Source organism: Melanostigma gelatinosum, assembly GCF_949748355.1.
Source record: "Melanostigma gelatinosum genome assembly, chromosome: 18".
Taxonomy (NCBI): Eukaryota; Metazoa; Chordata; class Actinopteri; order Perciformes; family Zoarcidae; genus Melanostigma; species Melanostigma gelatinosum.
In genome coordinates, this window is record NC_136651.1 from 8,851,520 (window position 1) to 8,870,282 (window position 18,763).

General features: G+C 41.9%; 1 protein-coding gene across 1 annotated transcript; it reads left to right on the plus strand.

The window, feature by feature from the left end:
- Positions 1 to 8,587: 8,587 nt before the first annotated feature.
- Positions 8,588 to 14,674, plus strand: LOC306792304 (thrombospondin-4-B-like; the record flags this gene model as incomplete). The annotated part of the gene is made up of 11 exons (XM_079289377.1): positions 8,588 to 8,599; positions 8,669 to 8,828; positions 10,100 to 10,218; positions 10,352 to 10,404; positions 10,526 to 10,719; positions 11,806 to 11,984; positions 12,654 to 12,702; positions 12,789 to 12,985; positions 13,128 to 13,300; positions 13,464 to 13,603; positions 13,877 to 14,674. The coding sequence occupies 11 exons, from the start codon at positions 8,588 to 8,590 to the stop codon at positions 13,933 to 13,935; spliced, it is 1,335 nt and encodes a 444-aa protein (XP_079145503.1). The 3' UTR covers positions 13,936 to 14,674.
- Positions 14,675 to 18,763: the final 4,089 nt, after the last annotated feature.

The window sequence follows — 18,763 nt, forward strand, 5'->3', positions numbered from 1 at the left end:
CATGAGAACCCACACAGGAGAAAAGCCTTTCAGCTGCTCAGTCTGTAAGAAATCTTTTAACCAGAGTTCAACTTTACAGATACACATGAGAGCCCACACAGGAGAAAAACCTTTCAGCTGCTCAGTCTGTAAGAAATCTTTTACCGTGCGTTCAACTTTACAGGGACACATGAGAACCCACACAGGAGAAAAGCCTTTCAGCTGCTCAGTCTGTAAGAAATCTTTTAACAGGCGTTCACATTTACATAGCCACATGAGAACCCACACAGGAAACAATCCCCTTTAGCTGTTGTGGTTGCAGTAAAGTTTCCGTTTGTGATAAAAGCTTTCAGCACGAGTCCCCTCTGAAGTGACACATGATTAACCGCGGTTCAACTACACTGATTTCAATACAAAAAGTTATTCACTGAATGAGTGCCAACTGTACAGTTTGAAATAGTTTTGATGATTATATTGATGATTGATTTGATGGTAATGTAAGTTTAAGACGATGGTTTTACCTGCATCTGTGCACAGTATATTGTATTCAAATGATTTCATCAATAAAAAGTAAAAGGTTTGTGTATTTCACTGGTTCATACAGTTGTACATAGCACACTTTGTTCATCAGGATTAAATCCATCAGTGACTGGAGTGTGACTCAATAGTTCTTTGTCTTGTTTGCACTCTTTGCTGCCATTACTGGAATAAAATTGTCATCTTGTCTGACACAAACTCGTAAAAAGGATGAAAAAGGTCCTATGATAAAGCAATCTACACATTCTTTGGAGTCACAAACCAACAACATCCTTATCTCGATCTATCGGTCCTTCCAGTTGATCAACAGGCCGACACATTCCTGAATGTGTTCACAACTTGTCGATACTTTTTTAGTTTGCCGGTGGCTTTTCTTGATCGTACCATCATCTTATCCTAATCGTTGTGCTCCCCAGGCCTCTTGTTCATGTGTATGAGCACTTTTACCAGCTCAACTTTAGGTAACCATGAAACAGGCCCCACCTTTGACTTCATCACACAGCTCCAACACAATATATCAGGATTGGTGCGGCAGCAAAGGGGTTGGACCTGATCACACCCGGCCCTCATACATTGTGTTACATAATGCTGTTTGGAAAATACGAAATGCTAAAAATAGTGCGGAATGAAAGAAATCTATAGAGATTAAAACAATAAATAAAATGTCAGTGAATCAAAAGACATCAAGCTAAGTGATGCAGATCAATCAAAGAAAAACAACTCTCTTTTGTACGAGGGAAAAGACAATAGCTCAATCATAGAGTTGGAAATATGTCTTTAATGGTAAATACACACGTTTTATGTCGCTCTCACACGGAGCCATCTAAAAAATACATATTACAGGGAGGAACTGAGACAGAGCTCCAGTATTTATCCCACTATGACTACGTCCTCCTCAGTGAACTCATAGAAGGGAACCTCCAGCTTTAGAGGAGCAGGTCCCTTTCTTATCCTTCCTGAAGCATCGTAGTGGGAGCCATGGCACGGACAGTAGTAGCCTCCGAAGTCTCCGGCGTTGGCGATGGGCACACAACCCAGATGGGTGCACACACCGAGGACGATGATCCAGCGGGGGTTAATCACTCTATCCTTGTCATGCTGTGTGTGTTTGTGTGTGCAATCATAATTCCACATGTTTGAAACCCTTTTCCCCTGTAGGCGGTGCTGTCGGAGGCCTTCTGGGCTGCTGGCTGACCAGTGGACAGTTCAAACCGCTGCCTCAGGTCATAATGGAGCTCAGTCCTCAGCAGCAGCAGAAGCTTGATGGTAGTCTTCTGGCCGTGCTGGGAGACATTCAGTGGACAGATTTGGCTCAGCTAACTGCTCTAGTGATGGACAACGCCACCCTGAAGCAGCAGCTGACGGCGACCCTTCTCGGGTACATCTCCAAGGAGCTCCAGGCGCAGGTGCACTACGTGGATTAGTGTCTGTGGAAGAACTGGGATACTCTCACTCAGGGGCCCACATGCTCAGAATGTCTTTTGAAAAGAATGTGAACTGTTTGTATGACGCTGGAGAGACTCTTTATCAAATATGAAATCACAGATTGTAAATTTGCACAGACGCCATCACAGTCTTGGTTACAGGTTATTGTGAAAACAGCTGTATACCTGGATTCATTTATTATTGGAAGTACACTCATCCGATGAAGGAATTATTTATTCATCAATGGCACTGTTAATCATATAAGAGACATAGTGGTTCTGTTTGTGATAACGGTTTTATACAAAATGTATGAAATACATTTGACACACCACATGAAACATCACACAGGGGAGGAACGATGGAGCTTTCATCCTATCTTTATCCAAGAGCGTGTTCTTTCAATTTGAGAGCATCGCTCATTGAGTCCACGCTCAGATTTGGTACTGTCTTTAGCTTGATCCAGTAGACTAATTGAGTTTTTATTTTCTAGTTCGTGTTGGTTTTCTAGAGGGGGCCGGGGACACGCTCACCTGGAAGAAAATGTTGTACATTTTAAAGTTAAATGCATCAGTCTGGTGCACTCTGAGACCAACATCAACAACATGAACATAATTCATGCTGAAAGTAACGCAGTTTAAACTGACAAATGCAGGAAGGACAGCTGGCAAGAAATCACTAACTGTCATTCTGTAAATTAACCGATTTATAATATCACTGCTTCATCTATAACGCGATAGATCTGACTATAATAACACGTGTATTCACGTTCATGTTTTACTTTGATGTATTCTTATTCTTTCAGCTGAGACCCCAGCGATGTGAAACTGACTTTTGGGCAAATAAATAAAAATATATATAAATATAATTCTAAACAGTAAGGAAGTTTCCTTCCATAACTTAAAATCACCCACACCAAACATTAAAGTAGCCGGAGACTGTGAGACACGACTCAAGAAGCCGACACACGTCAGTGAATGTGTGATGAGAGAATATTTACACATTTCTTTTCTATTTACTCCCAAGTCTGTTTCGCACCACTAAGGCTACAGCTGAAAGAACAAGGCTAAAATATCGTCATACACGCCATGAAAACACATCTGCAACACATTCATTTACCATAATACACACATGTACTTATAGTCAGATCTATCCTGCTCTAAATGAAGCAGTGATGTCATAAATCTGTTAATTTACTAATTCACACAGTCTGAGATTTATTGCCAGCTGTCTTTTTTTGCATTTGTCAGTTTAAACTGTGATTATGTAATATTCATTAACGGTCCACGTGCCGAGCTCTGATTGGTCAGTGTGTATTTGAAGAAAATGAATTAAATCACACGTTGCTGAGGGAGCAGAGGGGCAGAAAACGGTCTGAAGGCAATTCATTGGTGATATTTTGTCTTCAATAAATAAATGTTGGAAAACAATCACTTGAATCGTATCGTTCCACGACCCACAACTGTTACATATGTACAGATGGAAGGTAACTGAAGATAGGAGTAATGATATACTTTTTTATTAGTTTAAGGGGCTTTTGTTACCCACCAAGTTGCAGCGGAACCGGATGTTCCTCGTAGAACCTGTCTGAATGGACTTTTATCTGTTCACCTTTTCTTCTGGATGGTTCTCCTCTGACTCATCTCCCGAGTCAAAACCACACCCATAATGCATTGCTGGTGAAATCCAGGGAACTGCCATTACATGTGAGGAGAACTGAGTTAGCACTATCACACTGGATTAGAATTCAGGGTGGACTTAACGGAAATATAGCATCGACTGTCCTGTACAATGGTTGGGAGTACTCGACATTCTCTGGTAAAAGCTTTGGATGGGACATCTTGGCAGGACCTGTAGATACAGGAAGGGAGTGGAGCATCAAAGGACTGTTAGAGACAGGGGACAAACAAGTTCAGCTTAAAAGGGCTTTATTTAATATTTTGAATGGAACGGGTTAAAAAGCCAGACTATGACTGCAATATGGAGTTTATTTCTAATTGTTTCATTATATTTATAAATAACATTATTATTGTGTTTAAATGATAACTGTCATAAAGTCATGATGTTACACACTCCGGTCCAGTAGGTGGCGCCTTAAACATTGGTTTGGAGTCCGCCATTATAGTGAAAGAAGAAGAAGGAGAAGAAGAAGAAGAAGAAGAAGAAGAAGAAGAAGACGGAGGAGAGGAAGAAGAAGAGGACTACTCTCCTGGTAGCCGATAAGCTATTGAAGTTAGCTTAGCATGCTACCTGGAAACAGACGGACGAGGACGGAAGTGACCAACACAGCGCAAGTCAGAGTAAACGGTGACAAGGAGTTGACGGAGTTCGTCTGGCGGAAACCTTTCTGTGGTTGAGTGAAAATGTCTAAAGTAGAAATGTTGAGATCTTTAGTCAGCCAGCGACTAACTGCGGCTGAAGAAGATATATTTGGTCTGTTTGAAAGAACGATAGCAGAGTACGAGGAGGAACTCTCTCGTTCAAAAGAGGCGAATAAGCGACAACGGGAACTTCTGGACGCCGTTCACAACCCGGAAGTCCGGATACAAAGAGCACGTGGGTTCACTTTATTTCTTCTCTCAAACACTGTTCATGCTCCGGCTGATAACTTTTAATGTAGTTTGGAGTGAGACTCTGTTGTAATTCGTCGTTTTCTTCTTGTCCTGATTTAATACCTGCAAACGTGTCGCTTTTCGGCGAAATTAGCCGTTTTGAATCAAAATATATCATCCACGTGAGTGTAGTAGATCCGTAGAGTTTTCAATTTTTTTTAGTCAACCGGCCAGCCAGCGTTTCTCAGATTGGAGTGAGACAAGGAGAAAATGTGATGTCGTGATCTTCGCAATAAAACATATTTGATGCGACGTGTCGAGTCTTGGCCAATCAGCGTTAAGATGTCTACACTGTCTTAATTTCGATGGTCATTTCGATGGTTCTCGCTACTGTATAAATATGCTTCCGTATTTACAGGCATTAAAGGTATAAGTATTGTGAGGAATTTAAGTGTTAAAGCGCACCTAGCGATGGATATGATGTGTTACAATATGTTTACTTGTAGAAGGTTTAAACTAAAGGGAGAGTCACTGAATTTGTTGTGCACTGTGAGGAAAACCAGAGAATTTATGACACCGCAATAAAGTCAGAGAGGGGGGATGTTGCTGAAGAGTTTCTGAGCACAGCCTTCAAGAAAGGGGGTGAATTGGTCAAGGAAGTGGCCGAATGAAGTCCGAAGGGTTCAGCCAATCACTGAGCTGATCGATGGGCTAAGGAATGTGTAATATGAGACATTTCAGAGACTTTGGAGGGACAAAGAAACTGAATCCCCGGAGATAATCAGACCTCATCTGGACCATGAGGCGGACACACCAGTCTGTCGTGTGGTGCGGATGGGGCCTCTATTTCATGAAGTATCACAACTGATAATGTAATTCAGTTTGTAACTGCATTTTCTTTTGTTAGTATATTAAATTCCTTTTGATTTAAGCTTCAACCAGCTGATTCTGCCCTGCTTAATGATGGAAGAAAGGGGGGGGGGGGGGCTGCCTCTTCTCCTGTGCATGCTTCTTCATCTCTGGAGCAAGGAGGGGGGCTTTTACCTTTACCTTTTGTTTGAGAAATTTTGAACATAACGTGTGTGTGCGCTCATTTGCAATAGTGTTGCGTGTGTCATAGACCAAAGGTTTGAATCTCCAGGTGAGGCGCTCACGTGCTCGCCGTACAAAGAGGGAGCTCTGACACGCAGGTGGTTCAGCTTAAAACTTGTAACTAGTTGTGTTGTGAATCGGGTTAGTCGGTGGGATATTGTGTATCAACCTGCAGGAACAGCACCTTCCCCATCCCTGAGACTCCAGGACTCCCACACACAATGTGGCCCAACCCTGGCTTGTGTGTGGGTGAAGATAATGCGTCCCTGTGCTGGACAAATTCAAATAAAGTATAAAGATACAGGGCTCACAAAACACTGAGGAGAGATGCGTATACGGAGCCCTGACTTTGTCTGTTGCTAGGGCTACTTAATCAATTATTGTGTTTTGTGAAACCATAGATCTATGTTTTTGATGCTTGACTGAATAAATAATAAATTGTTAATACTTGTAGATCGTCTACCCCCCCCCCCCCCCCCCCCCCGTCCCCCTTCGGGTGCTTGGCACCTCTTTCACCTCTTATGAGTTTGCAGGTATGCTGATTTCTTCTCTCAGCTTCTAGATGACAGGAAATATTTCAACTTAAATTACAAGTTTGTTCTTTGATAACACCACATGGATTTGGCAGCTTAAAATGGTTCATATGTTCATGTCACATAAGTTGATTACATTATTGTATTATCTGGTTCTAGTGATACTCTGGAAGTGTATGTCCAGGAGACTATTTGCTCAATTCTAAAATGTCTTTGTAACCCCTCTGTGTGTGTTTACTGTTTTCCTGCAGACGTCCAGCAGCTGTTGTTGGTTAAAGAAGAGGTTCCCTCTGAGCAGCAGGAGTGGAGCTCCAGTCTGGACCAGGAGGACCCAGAGCCCCCACACATTAAAGAAGAACAGGAGGAACTCTGCACCAGTCAGGAAGGAGAGCAGCTTCAAGGTCTGGAGGAGGCCGATGTCAAGTTCTCATTCACTCCTGTGAAGATGAAGAAGAGGAAGCTCAGTCCTCACAGCTTCATCAAAGACAAACTAAACAGATGGGAACAGAAGCTGATGGAGAGGACTGTGGAGGACCAGAACCAGACAGGAACTTGGATCCAGATAGACATCCAGAACCAGATACTGATGAGAAGCCTGGAGACTCTTCTGACACTGATGAGGGTGCTGATGGGAAGAAGACCAGAGAACCTCAGTCAGGTTTAAACTATGTGAAACCTGATGAAGTCCGTGTCACTGATTCAAGATGTAGCGCTGGTGAAAAACATTTTAGATGCTCTGAGTGTGAGAAAACATTTGGCCAGAGTCAAAATCTGAAGACACACATGAGAACCCACACAGGAGAAAAGCCTTTCAGCTGCTCAGTCTGTAAGAAATCTTTTAAACAGCGTTCAACTTTACAGATACACATGAGAACCCACACAGGAGAAAAACCTTTCTGCTGCTCAGTCTGTAAGAAATCTTTTAACCAGCGTTCAACTTTACAGACACACATGAGAACCCACACAGGAGAAAAACCTTTCAGCTGCTCAGTCTGTAAGAAATCTTTTAACAGGCATTCAACTTTACAGACACACATGAGAACCCACACAGGAGAAAAGCCTTTCAGCTGCTCAGTCTGTAAGAAATCTTTTAACGAGCGTTCAACTTTACAGACACACATGAGAACCCACACAGGAGAAAAGCCTTTCAGCTGCTCAGTCTGTAAGAAATCTTTTAACGAGCGTTCAACTTTACAGACACACATGAGAACCCACACAGGAGAAAAGCCTTTCAGCTGCTCAGTCTGTAAGAAATCTTTTAACGAGCGTTCAACTTTACAGACACACATGAGAACCCACACAGGAGAAAAACCTTTCAGCTGCTCAGTCTGTAAGAAATCTTTTAACCATCGTTCACATTTACAGGGACACATGAGAACCCACACTGGAGAAAAGCCTTTCAGCTGCTCAGTCTGTAAGAAATCTTTTAACAGGCGTTCAACTTTACAGAGACACATGAGAACCCACACAGGAGAAAAGCCTTTCAGCTGCTCAATCTGTAAGAAATCTTTTAACGAGCGTTCAACTTTACAGAGCCACATGAGAACCCACACAGGAGAAAAACCTTTCAGCTGCTCAGTCTGTAAGAAATCTTTTAACATGCGTTCACATTTACTGAGACACATGAGAACCCACACAGGAGAAAAACCTTTCAGCTGCTCAGTCTGTAAGAAATCTTTTAACCATCGTTCACATTTACAGAGCCACATGAGAACCCACACAGGAGAAAAGCCTTTCAGCTGCTCAATCTGTAAGAAATCTTTTAACGAGCGTTCAACTTTACAGAGCCACATGAGAACCCACACAGGAGAAAAACCTTTCAGCTGCTCAGTCTGTAAGAAATCTTTTAAACAGCGTTCAAATTTACAGACACACATGAGAACCCACACAGGAAACAATCCCCTTTAGCTGTTGTGGTTGCAGTAAAGTTTCCGTTTGTGATAAAAGCTTTCAGCACGAGTCACCTCTGAAGTGACACATGATTAACCGCGGTTCAACTACACTGATTTCAATACAAAAAGTTATTCACTGAATGAGCGCCAACTGTACAGTTTGAAATAGTTTTGATGATTATATTGATGATTGATTTGATGGTAATGTAAGTTTAAGACGATGGTTTTACCTGCATCTGTGCACAGTATATTGTATTCAAATGATTTCATCAATAAAAAGTAAAAGGTTTGTGTATTTCACTGGTTCATACAGTTGTACATAGCACACTTTGTTCGTCAGGATTAAATCCATCAGTGACTGGAGTGTGACTCAATAGTTCTTTGTCTTGTTTGCTCTCTTTGCTGCCATTACTGGAATAAAATTGTCATCTTGTCTGACACAAACTCGTAAAAAGGATGAAAAAGGTCCTGAGATGAAGCAATCTACACATTCTTTGGAGTCACAAACCAACAACATCCTTATCTCGATCTATCGTTCCTTCCAGTTGATATATATAGTTGTATTAATCCGTACGAAAACATGCATGCACATGCAAGCTTGTCCACTGAAAACAAATACACGTGATGTGAACGGGGCCTTTGTGTTCTCCGTCTGTCTCAGGACAACTGCAGGTTGAAGGCCAACGTGGACCAGAGGAACAGCGATAAGGACAGCCACGGCGACGCCTGTGATAACTGTCGCACGGTGGAGAACCCGGACCAGAAGGACACCGACAGCGACGGCAAAGGGGACGCCTGCGATGATGATATGGATGGAGACGGTATGGAGATAAATAAAATAGCACCGATGCTCGTGCTTATATAACCAGCACTGAAGGCACTCTCCGTTTAATTAAACGTATTATTCTGTTCCTTCCTTCACATTTACACCCTGCTCTTACATTAAATAATGCAGATTTTACAGTACAAATCTCTCTTAATCATGTTGTAAAAAAAATACAGTTGTATGGATGTTTTTATAAGCCAGCTGAGGCATAACAAACAGCACTGCAAAAAAAAAGAAAAGTTAAGGCCAAAAGCAGTCTGACCCCTGAGCGAAAACAAGCTTTGATCATTCACCAGCATGATTACACCTCAGAAAACCCCATGGCAGAGAAGATGGTTTCTCCTCTATTGCTGCTGCTTGACCTTTATGCATTCGTGGGGCTGCTGCTGCCTCCCTGCGATGAATAAGAAATAGCATCTGAACACAAACTGCCGTTCACCTTCACAGCAAATACAACAGTGCAACCTAGTGGTGGAATTACAAGTACCACGCCATATAATTATTCAGTCGATATAGTTCAAACAGTAGTATGGATGTAATGTCTACATTTTTCATATGCATTCAAAAATCAAATATAAATTCACTGATTGACTTCACTAAGTGTGAGAGAGTTACTTTAATGCATTACTTTGATTTTAGAGATCAAACCTCAATTCAAACAGATGAAGATAATATCTCATTATGTATCCATGTAATCATTCTTCCATATTGGCAACATCCATATCTGTTAATATTTCCACTGGGCAGTAGCTTGGTTTCTTTTATGATAGGGCTGCAGCCAACGATTCCAATCTGCCGATAATTCTCTCTATAAAACGAGGGGTTTGTAAAATGACAAAGAATAGTGGAAAATGTCTTAAAGCCCAAGTTGAAATCTTCAAAAAGCTTGTTTTGTCTGACCAATGGTCCAAAAGCCGGAGTAAAATCAATTTACTGACACATATGATTCCCCAATTCCTAAAATGAGTAAACTGGAACTAAATATTTTTGGGCATTTTTGGATTTATTATCAGAATTGTTGCAGGTAAATATTCTGTCAATCGACTTATTGTCACAGAATCATAGAAATTCACTGATATCTTTTGTGAGAGTTCAGAAAAAGGGACAATGAGAAGAGTATTTATTCTACTACAGTACAATATTATCTGTACTTGCCACCTCCGAATATGTCATCCATGACAATACTATATATTTCCCTGCTGAGACGGAGTCAGACTGACTGCTAAATAACACGAACCATCTCCTCCTGTTGACTGGCGAGCATAGGCCTGAAGAACTTTCTGGACAATTGCCAGCTTGTCCAAAACAGAGACCAGCTGGACCGGGACGGAGACGGAGTGGGAGACGCCTGCGACAGCTGCCCCGACATCCCCAACCCAAACCAGGTCAGTCAGAACCAGATGGAGGGATGGACGGACGGATAGCTGTGGTGGAAAGTAACTGAGTACACTTTGTTACTAGAGTCCCTCAAGTGTAAAAGAAATGGTGTTTTTCGTGAACTCTCTGCTCTTGTTTCAGTCTGATATTGACCACGACCTGGTTGGAGACTCCTGTGACACAAACCAAGACAGGTAACGATATTCTCCCAGTCTTCATGTTGTGTTCTTGCAGATATCTGAACTGCTGTTTCATACTACTGCTAGTACTACAGCCTTTTTTCACATCATGCGATCGTGTCACTTTCCCTTGTAGTGATGGCGACGGTCACCAGGACACCAAGGATAATTGCCCATTCGTAATAAATAGCTCCCAGCTGGACAGTGACAAAGACGGGCTGGGTGACGAGTGTGACGATGACGACGACAACGACGGGATCCCTGACACTCTGCCACCGGGACCAGACAACTGCCGGCTGGCACCAAATCCTGACCAGATCGACGACAACGGTGAGCGATGGTCTAAAAGACATCGCACCTCCTCATATACCACGCAGTCAAATCAGTTTACAGTAATAATCACATATGATTGTTGATATATTTGGCTGAAAACCAGCCTGGTGATCAGATAAATGTTCATAATTTCATCTCCACATTCTCCCCGAACTGCTCCCTGACTTTCCTTTGAAAGCAATTTTGGTCCCCAGTTGCACACCAACGCAGATCAAACAAAAGCAACTGTGAGCACATTGAGTGGCATTTTTGGTGACTCATTGGGACATTTTCTGTGTAAAACATGCCCCCTGGAGTGTCAATTCAAATCAAGTCAAGACAGCTTTTTTTGGCAGTCAGGGAGTCAAGAGATGTAAGTTGGAGCTGACAGTTGGGAAAATAACAAAACACAAAAAGTGTATTTACTGAGTCCAAATGTTTTACAAGATGCACACAAGACATTCAGGCATTTGCCCGATTGAGCATCAATTCAATCGTTGACACAGAATGAAGCTTTTATGCCAAGAACCGCCAAGTCGGACCTTCTTGACGTCGTAGCAGCTGTTGCACTTCCACAGTGATAAAAGTGCATCAACACATTTCCTTCCATTTAATAATCCATATCAGAACTGCACACTACAAGACACGAACACCACCGAGTAGACTACAGCGTGGCACTTTTTTAACCACGGCAGACACAGCAGCTCTAATGCTGAACCCACACAGCAGGGTGCAGACTAGAGAGATACAATCCATCTATATTAAACCAATGCAACATACAGCCTTGCTCTTTTGCTTGAAATGTGAATAGCCCCTTAAGAAAGGACATTTGGGGATGTTTTATATTCAGCTCTGTCGGCCTTTTTGACATTTTTGCTTAAGCCAGTCTGAAATCTCCTCATTGTGACAACGCAGGAAACACGCTGGTTTAAAAAGGATTTAAAAGGAGCTCGTTACTTTGAATAAATGACGCAACACAATCTTTGCCAGTGTGTGTAATCAAAAACTGTTAACAAGTCTCTGCACCTCTGACCTATTGGAACAATGACTCACGGTCTTTCTTACTTTAATTTAAGTCTAAATCTCCTCTCTGTTGTCCCTCAGATGATGGAGTTGGAGACATGTGCGAGTCTGACTTTGACCAGGACAAAGTGATTGACAGGATCGACAACTGCCCTGAGAATGCTGAGGTCACCTTGACTGACTTCAGGGCCTATCAGACGGTGGTGCTGGACCCTGAGGGCGACGCCCAGATCGACCCCAACTGGGTTGTTCTGAACCAGGTGAGATTACTAAAAGCTGAAAATTCCCTCTCCATGTACAAGTTGAAGCAGCTATGGTCGATATTTTTATCTAAACAACAGAAGCAATAACAATAAGAAATGTGAATCGTGATGCGTGAAATCGTACCACGACGACAAAAAATACACAAGACAATATACAACAGTGCCTCGTTTAACCGTGTTGTTGATTCTCGATTTTTTAACTGTGAGGTGCCATACCATATTTAATGATGCTTTCCAGCACAGCGTTGTCCAACGTTGACGTGATCTCAGTTCAGTCTGAGTCTGCAGAGAAAGCCTCTGAGCCAGCCTAGCACACGGATAATCAACGTGGACACTCTCAATTTAATTTATTGTCCATTTGTATTCCCGAGTACTTATAGGAGCACACCTGCTCAATTGCACTGTCACCAATGATTACAGGGCCATGAGATGCAGCTCTCAAATATGATTTCCTCTGTCTTTTGGTATTACCGTTAAAAATGAGGTGGTGGCTGTCACACCAGTCTTTAAAAGTGGCAATCTCCAGCAGCAGACTTAATATAGCCGTATCATCTGAAAATCTGATGGAATTATTTGGCTGTCTGCTTCTGCATTAATTCGTGTACAGTGTAGCAAATGAAGGCATCAGGGTGCAAAATGTCTTATTCACAACTCTTTCTCACACAGGGAATGGAAATTATCCAGACCATGAATAGTGACCCAGGACTTGCTGTTGGTAAGAAGTATTTCCTCTGCGTTGAATATCAGTGAATAAAATGCACAATGTCTGAACATCAGTAATATACTGATTTCTGTTGCCAGGTTACACTGCTTTCAGTGGAGTGGACTTCGAAGGAACATTTCACGTAAATACAGTGACCGACGACGACTACGCCGGCTTCATCTTTGGCTACCAGGACTCGTCCTCCTTCTACGTGGTGATGTGGAAGCAGACTGAACAGACCTACTGGCAGGCAACACCCTTCAGAGCTGTGGCTGAGCCCGGCATCCAACTTAAGGTGAAAGCACAAGTCATCAACTCCCCCAGGCAGCAGATTCGTGCTCATCCTATTTTTAATCCCTCGACATATTTTCCACATTTCTTCCTCTCTCTCTCTCTCTCCCCCTTACTTCTCTCTGTTATCTGTCGCTGTTCATCAGGCTGTGAAGTCTAAATCGGGTCCCGGGGAGCACTTGAGGAACTCTCTGTGGCACACGGGAGACACCAACGACCAGGTGCGTCTGCTGTGGAAGGACCCCAGGAATGTGGGCTGGAAGGACAAGGTGTCCTACCGTTGGTACCTGCAGCATCGCCCACAGGTTGGATACATCAGGTATACGACCAACCGTGTTCCGGACAATCTTCATATTGATTACACGAAAAAACCCGTAATTGTTGCTCCATCTAACTCTCAGCAAGCAAGTGAATAAGCATATTTCCCCAAAGTGGTGAGAGTGGAACGTCGATTATTTGTTTTAATTGTGTGTTTTGTTTAGGGCGCGGTTCTATGAAGGAACTGAGCTGGTGGCCGACTCTGGCGTGACAATTGACACGACCATGAGAGGAGGACGACTCGGCGTGTTCTGTTTCTCTCAGGAAAACATCATCTGGTCCAATTTGAAATACCGCTGCAATGGTGAGGGAGGAACACTGAATCACAAATCCACATATTCTATTATTTTTATATATTTTGAATTACCCTGATTGCATGCTATGCAGCGATTGTCTTGAGGTTTGTTTCCAATACATATCTTCTTACGGTCTTTCATTGCTTGCGTCTGGAAAGTGATTTTAGATTGAGATCTGATGTTGTTGTTGCAGACTACAGCTGTGAATATAATTGGTTTGGCCTCGTTTTGGCTTTAGAGTCTGAGCTCATCTCATGATACCCGACTTCTCACTTCCACAGACACCATCCCAGAGGATTTCCAGGAGTTCAGCACTCAGCACGGCGCCGACTCACTCTGAAGTCGAGAGAGAAACATGACGCCAGATCTCTGAAGACTGCTTGTGTGTGAATGTGTGAATGTGTGAGTGTGTGTCTGTCCGTCTGTGTATTGACGTGTACAGTTTCAGTGCATATATGATCACAATCTCCGTACTGTATGTGCATATTATCATGTCTCTTTCTGTTACCCGAATGTGTTTTTACTGTTTGATTAACTCTTAATGAATCCAGCTGAGCTCATTATGCTGAAGGTTATAAGTTATAATGATTTTTACTGAAAATGATGCTATGTGATATGACATAAATACACCGAAAACATGTAACATCAAATTACAAAATGCAAAATATGGTCAATAATGGACAGTTTCCATATATTTTCAAAATAAAGGGAACATTATTATAATTTTTAAACGGTATTTTCCACACGAGAGATTTTAGCATATGTGTAGCATGATAAAATTGTTCAAACAACTGGAAGGAAAGTTACCGCTTCGGATCAGCCTCATACTGATGTTACATTTTGATCATAAACTGGTTTTATTTGTTTATCAGAGCGGTATTTCTACTACGTTTGTAAAGAGGACACCAAGTCTTGTATGACTCAAATGTCAGACTGTGCCTTGCCTCACTTACTGTAGAAGATTAACTTAAAGCTCAGTTTAGCCATGTTTTCTCTTTCCATCATTTGGTCCTTGACATCTTGATCATTTCATATCTATGTAGTCACAATCCTGGTCAAAGTAAAAGGGCTTTAAAGTACATCGGTGTTGAACAGGCTCATTCTTATTTTTCCTTTAAAATGTTGACATGTTTTGATGATTAGATATGTTAAAGACAACACATACTGCGCATGCATACAACAAATGAACTAATTGAATGCATGAAAATAACCTCTATACTTCCCCAGAGGATTGGCACGTTCTCGGTTGAAACTCTAGAAACAAAGGCCACGGTTTAGCTTGAGCAGGAAATACTTTCCTAATAAGAACATTCTTATCCCCGATTAGCTGCGCTGATGAATTGAGAGACTTTGGTCTTTGCTCCCGGGAGGAGGTCCTCCGGAAAAGATACAATTAACAACGCTCATTGAGTCCACGCTAAGATTTGGTACTGTCTTTAGCTTGATCCAGTAGACTAATTGAGTTTTTATTTTCTAGTTAGTGTTGGTTTTCTAGAGGGGGCCGGGGACACGTTCACCTGGAAGAAAATGTTGTACATTTTAAAGTTAAATGCATCAGTCTGGTGCACTCTGAGACCAACATCAACAACATGAACATAATTCATGCTGAAAGTAACGCAGTTTAAACTGACAAATGCTGGAAGGACAGCTGGCAAGAAATCACTAACTGTCATTCTGTAAATTAACCGATTTATAATATCACTGCTTCATCTATAACGCGATAGATCTGACTATAATAACACGTGTATTCACGTTCATGTTTTACTTTGATGTATTCTTATTCTTTCAGCTGAGACCCCAGCGATGTGAAACTGACTTTTGGGCAAATAAATAAAAATATATATAAATATGATTCTAAGCAGTAAGGAAGTTTCCTTCCATAACTTAAAATCACCCACACCAAACATTAAAGTAGCCGGAGACTGTGAGACACGACTCAAGAAGCCGACACACGTCAGTGAATGTGTGATGAGAGAATATTTACACATTTCTTTTCTATTTACTCCCAAGTCTGTTTCGCACCACTAAGGCTACAGCTGAAAGAACAAGGCTAAAATATCGTCATACACGCCATGAAAACACATCTGCAACACATTAATTTACCATAATACACACATGTACTTATAGTCAGATCTATCCTGCTCTAAATGAAGCAGTGATGTCATAAATCTGTTAATTTACTAATTCACACAGTCTGAGATTTATTGCCAGCTGTCTTTTTTTGCATTTGTCAGTTTAAACTGTGATTATGTAATATTCATTAACGGTCCACGTGCCGAGCTCTGATTGGTCAGTGTGTATTTGAAGAAAATTAATTCAATCACACGTTGCTGAGGGAGCAGAGGGGCAGAAAACGGTCTGAAGGCAATTCATTGGTGATATTTTGTCTTCAATAAATAAATGTTGGAAAACAATCACTTGAGTCGTCTCGTTCCACGACCCACAACTGTTACATATGTACAGATGGAAGGTAACTGAAGATAGGAGTAATGATATACAGCCCAACCCAAAGGGGCTTTTGTTACCCACCAAGTTGCAGCGGAACCGGATGTTCCTCGTAGAACCTGTCTGAATGGACTTTTATCTATTCACCTTTTCTTCTGGATGGTTCTCCTCTGACTCATCTCCCGAGTCAAAACCACACCCATAATGCATTGCTGGTGAAATCCAGGGAACTGCCATTACATGTGAGGAGAACTGAGTTTGCACTATCACACTGGATTAGAATTCAGGGTGGACTTAAAGGAAATATAGCATCGACTGTCCTGTACAATGGTTGGGAGTACTCGACATTCTCTGGTAAAAGCTTTGGATGGGACATCTTGGCAGGACATTTGGAATTATGACAATAAGGGTAGAAATTACAACACAATTCAGACATCAGTCAGAGTGAGAAGTGATGGAAGTAAAAGTAGAAAAGAAGATGTTACTTTCAGATTAAGGTTCGGACATACAGGACTCAATGACACATTATACACATCATAAAAAAGACAGAGTGGGATAAATGTGAGATATGCAACTGTAAAGAAACTGTAGAACATGTGCTGATAGAGTGGAGGAAGTTCAGAGTGGAAAGAGAGACTGAAGAACAGAGTGGTAGATACAGGAAGGGAGTGAAGCATGAAAGGACTGTTAGAGACAGGGGACAAACAAGTTCAGTTTAAAAGGGCTTTATTTAATATTTTGAATGGAACGGGTTAAAAAGCCAGAATATGACTGCAATATGAAGTTTATTTATAATTGTTTCATTATATTTATAAATAACATTATTATTGTGTTTAAATGATAACTGTCATAAAGTCATGATGTTACACACTCCGGTCCAGTAGGTGGCGCCTTACACATTGGTTTGTAGTCCGCCATTAAAGTGAAAGAAGAAGAAGGAGGAGAGGAAGAAGAAGAGTACTAATCTCCTGGTAGCCTATAAAGCTATTGAGGTTAGCTTAGCATGCTACCTGGAAACAGACGGACGAGGACGGAAGTGACCAACACAACGCTAGTCAGAGTTTAATGAGAGTAAACGGTGTTTTTAACGGAGTTCGTCTGGAGGAAAACGGTTGAGCATATTCCTTATATGAGTAGCAAAGCCATGTTGAGTGGCCTGTGCAGTGATGTGCCTGTGTGCTGTTGTGCGCATGCGCAAAATAAACGGTCAGTGAGTTCCCAGACCGAAGAGACAATGGCGGCTTGCTCTTTTTCTCCCGTGAATGCTAGCTACTAGGAGCTACTAGCTAACCACTTTGGTGACTGGAATAACGGGGATAGCTGCAGGAATGTCTAACGCCACAAAAACTTCCTGTGGTTTAGTGAAAATGTCTAAAGTAGAAATGTTGAGATCTTTAGTCAGCCAGCGACTAACTGCGGCTGAAGAAGATATATTAGGTATGTTTGAAAGAACGAAAGCAGAATACGAGGAGGAAATCTCTCGTTCAAAAGAGGCGAATAAGCGACAACGGGAACTTCTGGACGCCGTTCACAACCCGGAAGTCCGGATACAAAGAGCACGTGGGTTCACTTTATTTATTCTTTCAAACACTGTTCATGCTCCGGCTGATAACTTTTAATGTAGTTTGGAGTGAGACTCTGTTGCAATTCGTAGTTTTCTTCTTGTCCTGATTTAATACCTGCAAACGTGTCGCTTTTCGGTGAAATAAGCCGTTTTGAATCAAAATATATCATCCACGTGAGTGTAGATCCGTAGAGTTTTCAATTTTGGGGGGGGGGGGTCAACTGGCCAGCCAGCATTTCTCAGATTGGAGTGAGACAAGGAGAAAATGTGATGTCGTGATCTTCTCAATAAAACATATTTGATGCCACGTGTCGAGTCTTGGCCAATCAGCGTTAAGATGTCTACACTGTCTTAATTTCGATGGTTCTCGCTACTGTAGAAATATGCTTGCGGTATTTACAGGCATTCAACTTATAAGTATTGTGATGAATTTAAGTGTTAAAGCGCACCTAGCGATGGATATGATGTTACAATCTGTTTACTTGTAGAAGGTTTAAACTAAAGGGAGAGTCACTGAATTTGTTGTGCACTGTGAGAGAAACCAGAGAATTTATGACACCGCAATAAAGTGAGAGAGGGGGGATGTTGCTGAAGAGTTTCTGAGCACAGCCTTAAAGAAGGGGGGTGAATTGGTCAAGGAAGTGGCCGAATGAAGTCCGAAGGGTTCACCCAATCACTGAGCTGATCGATGGGCTAAGGAATGTGTAATATGAGACATTTCAGAGACTTTGGAGGGACAAAGAAACTGAATCCCCGGAGATAATCAGACCTCATCTGGACCATGAGGCGGACACACCAGTCTGTCGTGTGGTGCGGATGGGGCCTCTATTTCATGAAGTATTACTACTGATAATGTAATTCAGTTTGTAACTGCATTTTCTTTTGTTAGTATATTAAATTCCTTTTGATTTAAACTTCAACCAGCTGATTCGGCCCTGCTTAATGATGGAAGAAAGGGAGGGGGGGCTGCCTCTTCTCCTCTGCATGCTTCTTCATCTCTGGAACAAGGAGGGGGGCTTTTTCCTTTACCTTTTGTTTGAGAAATTTTGAACATAACGTGTGTGTGTGTGTGCGCTGATTTGCAATAGTGTTGCGTGTGTCATAGAGCAAAGGTTTGAATCTCCGGGTGAGGCACTCGCGCGCTCCCTGTACAAAGAGG